Source organism: Culex pipiens, chromosome 1, assembly GCF_016801865.2.
Source record: "Culex pipiens pallens isolate TS chromosome 1, TS_CPP_V2, whole genome shotgun sequence".
NCBI lineage: Eukaryota > Metazoa > Arthropoda > Insecta > Diptera > Culicidae > Culex > Culex pipiens.
The window spans coordinates 46,219,123-46,230,875 of record NC_068937.1 but is presented as its reverse complement, the minus strand read 5'-3'; the positions used below and the strand labels follow the sequence as shown (position 1 = coordinate 46,230,875).

The window sequence follows — 11,753 nt, the reverse complement described above, 5'->3', positions numbered from 1 at the left end:
CAAAATGTTGATTGAAACAAACCTCGTAAAGGCTACAAAACATTTATCTATGTGTGTTAAAGGTTCAAAAAATTATTGTTTTTCCCCTACATCCTTACCAAAAATCATGATTTTGTAATTTCCAAATTGAGTTAAGAACGCCATTTTGTGCAGCTCACAATTCTCATCTTTTGACCTTCACAGATCCCCAAAATTCGATTTCAATCCTGAGATATTCAACATAACCCGAAAAAACTCCGTGCATTTTTGTCACTTTACATATTGCACACTTTGCACCAAATTCTCCCCCTGTGCAACTAATATCTGCACACCAAATATTTGCACACTTGTAATCCTACCCCTTCTCCCCCCCTCTCGCCTAGAGTGGTGCGTGTCTCGACTGAGCGTTGTTGCTTTCAACCACTTTAGAACAGTTTCAAACTAGGGTGTGTGTCTAGGATAGTTTTTTTTCTGCTGTAGTTTGAGGTGTGCACTTTGTTGTAGAGCTTTCCACAAATTGCACGATTGTCTAAAAATCTCTGAAATCCGCCAATATGAAAGAAGTTCCAATCTTGTCGTGCTATCTAGCGTGTTCTCGTTGTTTATTCAAGGTCAAACATTAAAACGCGTTTTTTCTCGGAACGTCAAAAAGCGACATACAACATGATAGCACGACGGCGTCGAGTTGCTGGTAAGTTTATAGCCTAAACAGTTATTTTGTAGCTCTCGTGCAATACAATCTCCATATGCCGAAGATAGGTGACTGACGAGAATAGGTATATTTTCAATCAATAAAAATATGTTCTAAACTCCCTGGATTTTGCCTTCCTCACAGAGGGTAAAGCTATAATCCTGCTCTAAGAATGATTTGTTTACACAAAACTCATACACCCACCTTCACGTATACCTATCGACTCAGAATCGAAAACTGAACAAATGTCTGTCTGTCTGTGTGTTACAAAAATTGTCACTCAGTTTTCTCAGCACTGGCTAAACCAATTTGGGCCAAACCGGTCGCATTTGACTCGGTTTAGGGTCCCATAGATCGAGTTCCAACCTTTCAAACGAGTCCAAAAGATCGAAGATCTGGCAACCCTGTCTCAGGTTATGACCACTGATGTGATATTTATGTACTTTGCTGAAGCCGGATCTCACTTATCTTTACGAAAACTATGTCCAGATGCATCATCCGACCTATCGTTGGTTAGGTAATCGAATCCTTGCAAACGAGTTCAAAAGATTGTAGATATATCAACTCTGTCAATATTTGATTGACCTTAGTTCAGCGGTTCTCAACCTTTTCCGACCGATTCCCCCCTTGGATTATTTTCAAGACCTTCACTCTCCCCTTCAATTTACAAAAATCATAATTTTGGCTTTAATTTTGCATTACAAAATATGTTTTTACTCTTGCAATAAAAGAACAAATTCTCAGCGATTTGTTTTAATACATTTTTAAATAACCTGCTCATTGTGGTTTGGTTGACCCTGCTGAACCTGCTCATGGTCAATGGAATGCAAATGTCTAAAGAAAAATTTAAACAGAAAAAACAGAACTCGAGGAAATTATTAACAAATGCACTGCTCATGTTTGAAATCATGGCAATGAATTCTGTATCGCAGACATTTACTACAGCTAATTTTTGAAAACTAGAACAGAATTCAATTTTCAATTCGGTTTTATTTGTGAATAATCAAGATACAATGAGTTCATTTAGGTACGCAACAGAGTTTTGGTGTTCCTTTCAGCTGTGTTTTACATCGTAATTCAATCGAAAAATTATTACTTATAACTATGGAATAGACAAGAGTAAGAAAAAGTTTTCAAAAAACTTACAGAAAGTGCAATGGGAAAAGGATAGATAGAGAGAAAGCTTAAAACTAGATCACAGACAAAAATAATCAATTATAGATGTGCTTGATCATCAGCTCCCCGAGGGCCAGAAATTGCTCCGCCTTGTTACGGCAGCTCCGAAACCGCGTCATCATCTCCCCCGCGAGAGCAAAGAACTCCGGCAGGGTAAAGAGATCTTCCCCGGTGACTCCTTGCTGGGCCGCATCGCCGCTACCGGCAGCGACCACGCTGGCAAACGAACGCCCCCATCCAGGAGGGATCGCTGGGTTGTCCGCTGGAACCGTACGCTGCCCAACTGCAGGAACGGCTGCGCTCGTACTTCGCTGAGGAGAGTGGGACGCTGCTGCTTTCTTCTTCCTCTTTTCCTGCTCCTCGAGGTAGGCCTTGCGCGCGACGCATCCGCGGTAATTACCGGTATGGTTGCCGTCACAGTTCGCGCACTTTACGCGCGGCTTAGTTTGTTCCGCGTTTTCCCCCAAGTCCGCCTTTCGTGGCAGTGCGCACGCCTCCGAGAGGTGTGACTCACCGCACTTCACGCAGCGGGGCCGGAGGTTGCAGTTCCGCGAGCCGTGGCCGAATTTCTGGCAACGGTGGCATTGCGCTACGTCCGTCGGGTTCTTGGTGTAAAACCGCCAGTTTACCCAAAAACCGTCCAACGTCTTAGTCCGCCGCAGGTCTTGGATCTTGACGGTGCCGCGGTCGAAGTACAACAGGTACAGGGTGTGTGTACCTGTGACTGTTGTCTTTCGCGAGAGCACTTTTATCTCCCGTGGCTTTATTCCGGCGTTCGAGAGGTGTCGCTTCAGGTCGGCGATCGGACGGTCTTGGTAACCCTGCAAGACGACCTTAACAGGGGGCTTCTCTGGGTCGTATGTGTAGAAGTTGAAGTTGCTACGCTTCAGTTCTTCAAGCACCAGGTCGAAATCTTTTCTGTTCAGTGTGATCACTTGCACTGCCGACTTACCGATTTTCAGACAATATCCGAGGCCTTCCAGCAACTCGTCAACATCGTCCGCCAACGTGTCCAAAACAAAAATTGGAGGTGGTCTTCGTTCCGTTGGAGAATTGTTCTTTTTTGACGTCGGCACTTTTTTCCGTGCACGACCATCATCGTCGTCGTCGTCGGTAGTGCTGCTACCGTCGGTGTTGTTGTTGTTGTTTTCTTCGTCGTCACTCAGCATCTGGAACTCGTTCCTGATGGGAATGTTGGCGGATGTCGATGTGCCACTGGTCGTGGCACCGGAAGTACCTGAACGGGTTCGCACTGGTGATCTTGGAACATATCCGGGATGTAGTAACTTTTTGTCGATTCCTTCTGCGCTCACTCTCCCCTGCGCGATGGCGGTCGACACGGCGTTGGTTTGTTTACCTTTTTGCACACGGCCGGTAGACGAACTTCGCGGGTTTTTCGAGGCCGCACTCGAACTGCCACGGCCACGGCCGGCCCTTGGCATGCTGGTGGAGCAAACTCGCGGCTAATCACGGTAAACTACGGCGAAAAAAAATCGAAAAAACGATGGAGCACTGAGCACTTGACTGCTGCTTGCTCTCGTGCGTACACGGAGGTCAACTAGAACAGAAAATATTCAAGAACACTTCAGTTTTTTTACCGTTATATTTCACATTTTCAAAAATAAAACCGAAAAAAATGGCAAGGAAATTCTCATATGTCACAAAAAAATAAAAAAATAATTATAAGCATTAAACTTTTATAAAAGTGCCCTAGATTTTTTTTAGTTTTTAACAAAAACGTTCAAAACAAAGAATTTCTATAGCATCCTCATTCCCCCCCAAGAATGACCAAATTCCCCCCCAGGGGGAATTCCTCACCGGTTGAGAAACACTGCCTTAGTTGATTCCATAACTAAAATCTTGCTTTCTGTGCACAAACAAACAAAAAAACATAAAATCTATATGAAAATTATTTCCGGATCTTTCGTGTGGCCCATATTTGGTAAGCAGTCAGGAAGGCACTAACCACGTTGATGGATTAAGTTAGTTTTTCTTTCAGATTTCCTATTTTACACTTATTTACCAGGAAAAGATACTTAACAAAACGCCTGAAAATATGCAATTTGCCGCCATTGCAAGCTTTTTCAGTAGAGACACCCACCACCACCAGCAGGCTAAACGCACTTTGCAAACAGAGAAAGCTTTTTCAAGACATTTGCGCTTTACAGGAAAAGCTTTCTTAGCAGATTGAGAAGCGACGCGGAAATAGTATAACTTCAGGCGATTCTTGACAATAGCTACATTCTTGCAAGAAAGTTTAAGTTAAGACACGAACCTTTACTTGAGATTTTTAAGGCAAAGACAAACACCGACCTTTCAGAATTTTTACTTTTAATTCAGAAATAATTTATCAAAATGTCCTATGTGCTCAAGAAAAACGACGTATTTGAGGTTTTGAAAATTTTCTTTCGTCACGACATTGAATATATTGTAACGCTGTTTACTTTTATAGCTGTTTAAGGCTAGCTATTTTATTTTGAATCTCCCTTTCGTTCATATCGTTTTCATTTGAAAATTTGTTTCTTTTACAAAGCCAAGCTTGAGCAATGCTAGAGAAAATTGCATCCAAAAAAAGCCACTTTAGCAATTCTTCGAAAGAAGACGTATCAACCCGGTTCAAATAGTTATTTCAGCTAAATTTTTGAATGTAATTTTCCCCAGCTCTGCCAATTTAAGATGTTTTCCGATAAGATCCATAACTTAGTACACAGATTCCGGGGGCGCCTCAGCTTAATGTCCGTACTTCTGGAACTCCCACTCCCTGTTGTCCAGCGGGCACACCTGCCGGGTCTTGAGCCACCGCGAGATGCAGTGGAAGTGGAATGCGTGGTTGCAGACGCCCCAGGCCACGGTGCACTCCTCCGAGGTGGCCGATGCCTGGTTCGCCTGGCACTCGATGCACAGGTCCATGATGTGGTTCCGGCAGATGGCGCAGTTGTCCACCACAATGTCTGCAACAAAACAATCGAGAATATTAGTTAATGGTTGGCCATTTTGAATCGTCCCCGGATCCCGAACCCGGAAGCGCAAATTTCGAGGTTAGACCTCTTCGAAACTTACCCCAGGCCCAAAGTGCGACGGCGTTCCACTGCAAAGGCAAGACAAACATTAGCGAAAACATCCGGAACCGGTCGAAAACACCAAACATTTTACCTTTTTCACCTCGAACCGCTTCCGCTCGCCGCGGCTGCTGCTGGAAGTGGGCTGCTCGAACTCTTCCTCGTCCACGTCCATTTTGGGCTGCCGAAGTAGGAGATCCTGCCGGGAGTACATCGTTACGGTTTGAGTGCAATGAAAACAATGCGTTTTGCGCCGATTTAAAGCTGGGAAAATTGCCAAAAACTTACGTATTTATCCGACGATGACGAATGGATTCTTTTCCGGGAGTCGAACTTCTTTTGTTTTGCGAAGCTGCTGCGGGTGCGAACGACGAACTTTGACGCAGCAGAAGCAAAGAAGATGGGGAGAAACGCGCGGAATGTCAAAAAGTGACGAGTTCAGCCGCAGGGAGGGAACCTTACAACGGCTGGGGGAAAAGAATAGCGCACAGCTCTGTAATTGACGGGGGGTGTGCAATATGACTAAAATATTGGATTTCATACACGCTTATTGTAAATAACTAGTTTCTGAGATAATTAGTTTCAAATACGCAGCAAAACTATTTAATGCATGATTCCTTCAAAATTGGGGAATCTGACCGTACATTCTCTGGATAGCGCTGATGGTGGCAATCTTTTCTATTTTCCGGTTTTTCCACCGATTTAGATGTTGATTCCAATTTCAGAGAGAAAATAAAGTTCAATATATAGGTCATCATGATTTATGAAGTGGCGCTATCTAGGCGGATGCTGCACACCCTAGCTCTTTTCAACGTATCTTGGTTTGAATTTTCACACACGTTTTTCGATGCTTTTTGTTCAGTGGTGTACATCTGTTCTCTGTGCCAAAACCTCTTAAGGATAAGGCTGTTGCTCCAGAAATGTTGTCAAATGAACGGGGTCAGTTCGACACCATCTTTATTCAGAGCTCACCTTTACTCAGGAGTGTAGCCAGAATTTTGGTTCGGGGGGGGGGGAGGGGGGGGGGTGCTTGAAGAAGAAATTTACTTCTTCTTTTCTTCTTCTTCCCTCTCTCCCATATATCTTCTACGGGCTACGGGCCTGCCTTTACTACACACAAAAAATATTACTGTAATGACAAAAGTAACTTACTTTTGAATTAAAAAGTGGTTAAAATTCGCTACATTAAACGTTTTTTTTTCTTGTTTTAAAAATGAAAACTGTTAATGCTTAAGTTTTTGAAAATCTCACTACCAACTGATTTAAAAGTTTTAAATGGTGAGGGAGTTGTCCACGACGCGAATCAAATCCAAACGTGGCCACAGCCAGGAGTCGGACGTGGAAACTTTTGTGAGCAAAAACAGGTTGGTGGTGCCGGTGCAGGACGAGGACGGGGGGTAAGGGGAAAGTTAGTTTTCGAAAACGACATGGCCGACTTCCTGCAGGACCTGCAGCTATTTCACGACTGGAGTTGGTAAGAAAATAAGACAGCGATGTTGCTGCCCAACGAAACGTCCATCCGGTTCTTCGGACGTGACCGGTGGCGTACCGTTAGAATCGGTACAGTTTGGACGCGGGAGTTGACCAACCATAAGCAGAAGCGTTAAATACAAAAAAAATCAAAAACTTTTCACAATTATCACATTTTTGAAAATCGTCACTGTTATGTTATATGTTTTTTATTATTGCCATAAAAAGTTTCTTCTTATATTAAAAGTAAAAAACTTTTACTGCATACAAAATAGTTCGAGTTTTTTTTTTTTTGAAAAGGTCCACCAAATTGTCAGTTTTTGCTTTTTGGGTGATTTTTAATACTCAAAAAGCAAAAACTGGAAATTTGGTTTATTGGACCTTTTAAAAAAAATCCAGATGTTTTAAACTTTGGAGCCACAGATCCGAAGAAAATCAAGAAACTGGAAATTTAAATGGCAATGCTACTGCCAAAATTTTCATAAAAGTCTATGAAAAAATCAAATCAAATTATTCGCTCTACAGCATTGCCTTGGCGTTCTCGATTGCGAGATTCCTACTCGAAACTAGGTGTTCGAAGGCTTGATTGTTGAGGCAATTGCAAACCTCTTTTTACACCTTAGCTTCCATCCACCCCGGGATTCGAACTGACGACCTTTGGATTGTTAGTCCAACTGCCTACCAGCGACTCCACCGAGACAGGACCCAGCTTTTTTGATACTTTTGACTTCAAAAATGTGAAAAATAAACTTGAAAATCCCAATTTTGAGTGTGTATAACTTTTTAGAAATTTCCCGGGTTCTCGGGAAATCCCTTTATTTTCAAAATCATTTTCCCGTTTCCGGGGTAAAGGCTAGTATGGAGATCGGAAGGAAAGGGGTCAAGAAACAGCTTTACGAACAGCAGAACAAAGGAGAGGCAGCGTTTTCTTGGGGCTTTTCTTCACCCTCTCTGGCTTGCTTTCGCTGCCGCTGCTGCCATTGAAATTTTTCGAACGGTTCCTTCCGATGTGCGTATATCGCTTAAATGAAAACCCGGCAAAATTAGACGCCTAGACGTAATTCAGAAATTTGTTTCTTTTGACAGCCTTCAGTGCAATGGCTCCAAAACCACGGACTCGAAAATCTTTCCAAAACATCATATTTCACTATTTCGAATCCTGATATTTGAATTTCCTTTAATGCAAATCTTGCTAATTGGTTATATATTATTCTCAAGGCAAACAATCGGATGCTGCGGATGAGACATTTCCCGTTTATCGGTTGTTAAATTTTAAATGAAATGGTCTAGTCTTAGACAGCCGGCTGTGGAAAGATAGAACCAAAATCATTTGTAATTAAAGAATGAAGGATTAAACAATGAAACTTTTAACTTGAGATGATTTTACGAGTTTTAAATGATTGATGTTTAGTGAGGTACTGATTAACGGTGCGAACGACGAGTTTCGATGTGTATCGAGCTGAAATGGTATGATAGGGTGTTGATAGGGTCAAATCAAACTGGCTAGCTGTCATCGGGACAGCCAAAGCCAGCCGCACCTTCACACGCACACACGCACGCGAGAAAAACGAAAAACACACCGATGGCGGACGCGAAAATTCTACGACCCTACGGAAAGGAATCGCAAATCTGACTGGCTCAACTGTCATCGGGACAGCCAAAGCCAGCCGCACCTTCACACGCACACACGCACGCCAAAAAAACGAAAAACACACCGACGGGGGACGCGAAAATTCTACGACCCTACGGAAAGGAATCGCAAATCTGACTGGCTCAACTGTCATCGGGACAGCCAAAGCCAGCTGCACCTTCACACGCACACACGCACGCCAAAAAAACGAAAAACACACCGACGGCGGACGCGAAAATTCTACGACCCTACGGAAAGGAATCGCAAATCTGACTGGCTCAACTGTCATCGAGACAGCCAAAGCCAGCCGCACCTTCACACGCACACACGCACGCCAAAAAAAACGAAAAACACACCGACGGCGGACGCGAAAATTCTACGACCCTACGGAAAGGAATCGCAAATCTGACTGGCTCAACTGTCATCGGGACAGCCAAAGCCAGCCGCACCTTCACACGCACACACGCACGCCAAAAAAACGAAAAACACACCGACGGGGGACGCGAAAATTCTACGACCCTACGGAAAGGAATCGCAAATCTGACTGGCTCAACTGTCATCGGGACAGCCAAAGCCAGCCGCACCTTCACACGCACACACGCACGCCAAAAAAACGAAAAACACACCGACGGCGGACGCGAAAATTCTACGACCCTACGGAAAGGAATCGCAAATCTGACTGGCTCAACTGTCATCGAGACAGCCAAAGCCAGCCGCACCTTCACACGCACACACGCACGCCAAAAAAACGAAAAACACACCGACGGCGGACGCGAAAATTCTACGACCCTACGGAAAGGAATCGCAAATCTGACTCATTCTTAAATTCTTAAATTCTTAAATTCTTAAATTCTTAAATTCTTAAATTCTTAAATTCTTAAATTCTTAAATTCATAAATTCTTAAATTCTTAAATTCTTAAATTCTTAAATTCTTAAATTCTTAAATTCTTAAATTCTTAAATTCTTAAATTCTTAAATTCTTAAATTCTTAAATTCTTAAATTCTTAAATTCTTAAATTCTTAAATTCTTAAATTCTTAAATTCTTAAATTCTTAAATTCTTAAATTCTTAAATTCTTAAATTCTTGAATTCTTAAATTCCTAAATTCTTAAATTCTTAAATTCCTAAAATCTTAAATTCTTAAATTCTTAAATGCTTAAATGCTTAAATTCTTAAATTCTTAAATTCTTAAATTCGACGGAAACATTTCAAAAGGTATCATGTAAATTTTGGCACTTTCTGGGTTATTGCATATTCTGAAAGTACTCCTAATAAGCTACCTCTCTACCAAAAATGAGCAAAAGTTACTTCAGTAAGGTCTATTTAATAATGATTTTAAATAAAGTAACATAAACAATTCTCTGCCATCAGCAGTCCCTGTTTATATAGCCCTGTCAACCTGTCAAACAAAAGACTACATGAACCTCGTGATGAAAAAAAAAAGCATCATGAATAAAGCGCCATGTACATTCGGCGAAGAAAAACGAATCATAACAAAGCGTCGCCCTCAATGACAGCAGGGTGATTAGACGTTGGTGATTTCAAAAGAAGTTATGTTTGTTTTTCTGAAATAAAATTACGGAAATAATGTTTTATTGAATTTGGATGATCAAGTATCAATAAAAGCAACGTTTTTCATCGTTTGTTATCATTAGAACATCTTATTTTGATTTTATATAAAATGGGAATTGAAAAATGATACTCACCATTCAAATGCGTTTTTCTCAAAACGCATGGTTTGTACATGATGCTTTTTGATATGGTGGCGTCGAATTCTTAAATTCTTAAAATCTTAAATTCTAAAATTCTTAAATTCTTCATTCTTAAATTCTTGATTTTTTAAATTATTTTTTAATTTTTTTTTATTTTAGATTTTTTTATCCGGAAATTATTGAATTCCCAAATTCATAATTTTTGAAAAAAAGTGTTTTAGAATATTAAAATTTCGAGGTTTTCGTAAATTTGAATTTTTGAATTACTATATTTCTGATTTAACTTCGACTTGTAATTTCTAAAAATTTTTAGGCTTCGAATTTTAATTTTTAGTGTAAAATTGTTCCTCATTCGAATTAAAAAAGCAAGCTATAGCGTCGTCGCTATAGCTGTTAGTCTTTCGTAGTAACAAAATAGGATTAGCAAATTCGAATGCAGTTTCATTCGAATAAGTGAATCCGCTCTGTTAAAAATATATAGGAAGTCATCAACACACAACACAACACAATGCTTTTTTTCGGTAATTTATTTCTAAAAACAGTTTGGCACATTGAATTCACAAAAAATGTTGAAACAGCTCGTTCGAAAATATCCTTACCAAAGTCATAACCCTAATCAAACTGAACAATTAATGTAGTCTTAAGTTAAAGCTCAACAATAAATGCAAAATGAGAGACAAACACGCAGATAAAACAAACACAGGCTTCAAAACAAAAGACTCACAAGCAAACAAACAAAAATCATCCACCATCTCACAGCTCATCCAGCTCGATCTCGTCAAACTCGCTGCCGAAATCACACGTGTCGTCCACATAAGTGGTAGCCGCCGCCACCCCGTTCGCCACGCCCCGATCGCTGTACAGCTGCTCGAGGTAGTCGTAGAACTCGCTGTACATTCGGAACAGGTACCGGATAAGTCAGATCAGAAGCACCACGAAGACGGACACGAACGCGATCGCCGGCACGACACCGAGCCGGGGAGCGGCACTGCCCCAACCGCACTCGAGGTCCCGCTTCAGCACGTCCAGCAGGTTCTCGTCGCGCTTGTTCGCGCAGCTCGTCTCACGCAGGTTGTCCGCCGAGTCCTCGCAGTCTTCGGTGTTGGCGTGGGACAGCAGCGCGGACGCGTGCTGCTTGAAGTAGCTGTTGAAGCTGCCGTTCTCGACCCACGGCTCAGCGGGGCACATGTACTGGCGTCGCTTTCGCTGCCAGAACTCGACCCAGCTGGAATGGAAAGGGAAAATACAAGTTTTGGACGCCATTTTGTTCATCGCGTTCATGGCAATTTGAACACTGTTTCGAATCGTAAAACTTACCCAATTTCACAATCGCAAGCCAGCGAGTTGCCGGAAATCTTCAGATCCGTCAAAAACACGTGCTCCGGCAGGTGCAGATAGTGGGCCGAGTTCGGATTGGGTACCGACTTGAGCAGCTGGTTGTTGTACTCCAGGTCCAGCGAGATGTTCCGCACGGTTTTGCCGATGTTTTTGAAAAAGTTGCTGGGGAAGTTGGCGAGCGAGGTGTTGTGGAACGAAACCTGCACGCTGGACGACTGCAGTCCCTTGAGGACGTTATCGGCCAGCTTGTTGAAACCGGAACCCCCAAAGGTAAGGCTTTTAAGCTTGCGGGGCAGCATACCTTCCATTTCACGACGCAAATCGCTGGACGGAACGGAAACGGGTTTCGGAGTCTTTGACCCATTGTCGGATCGTTCCTGCGATGGTGGCTTCGGCGCTTCGATCCAAAGTTCTCGCAGGTTGTCGGCATTTTCCAGGATCTTTGGGATGTTGAAGTGTTGAACGTTCGGATACGTCGAGATACGCAGCGTTCGCAGGAAATGCAGTTTGTTCAGGATGCCATTCTGAATAGGAAGAGATTGTTAACGACCGGAAGTGCGCTAAGCGGCACTACTACCTCAATTCCGTTCAGGTTGATATTTGCAATATCCAGGTGCTCCAGGGTATCGGCAGCGCCAAGCAGACTCGTATTGGTCATCGTCGAGATCGGGTTTCCGGACAGTGAAAGAGACCTGGA

At 42.5% G+C, this 11,753-nt stretch overlaps 2 protein-coding genes across 3 annotated transcripts in view; both read right to left on the bottom strand.

Annotated features, from left to right (window-relative positions):
* Positions 1 to 4,285: 4,285 nt before the first annotated feature.
* LOC120417029 (RING-box protein 1A) lies at positions 4,286 to 5,352 on the bottom strand. The gene is made up of 4 exons (XM_039578973.2): positions 5,194 to 5,352; positions 5,000 to 5,104; positions 4,907 to 4,934; positions 4,286 to 4,797 (listed from the first exon to the last, which is right to left on the bottom strand). Exons 2-4 carry the CDS (start codon positions 5,078 to 5,080, stop codon positions 4,577 to 4,579), a joined length of 330 nt encoding a protein of 109 aa, XP_039434907.1. The 5' UTR covers positions 5,081 to 5,104; positions 5,194 to 5,352; the 3' UTR covers positions 4,286 to 4,576.
* A 4,875-nt stretch (positions 5,353 to 10,227) lies between these two features.
* Positions 10,228 to 11,753, bottom strand: part of LOC120417017 (chaoptin) — a 171,389-nt gene continuing 169,863 nt past the window's right edge. Inside the window, exons 7-9 of one of the 2 annotated variants that reach the window (XM_039578953.2) lie at positions 11,631 to 11,748; positions 11,036 to 11,580; positions 10,228 to 10,943 (exon numbers count right to left, since the gene is read on the bottom strand). In XM_039578953.2, coding sequence (XP_039434887.1) covers positions 10,637 to 10,943; positions 11,036 to 11,580; positions 11,631 to 11,748 — 970 coding nt within the window. In that variant the 3' untranslated portion in view covers positions 10,228 to 10,636. The remainder of the gene's footprint in view (positions 10,944 to 11,035; positions 11,581 to 11,630; positions 11,749 to 11,753) is intronic. The other variant, XM_039578955.2, reaches the window with a different exon arrangement.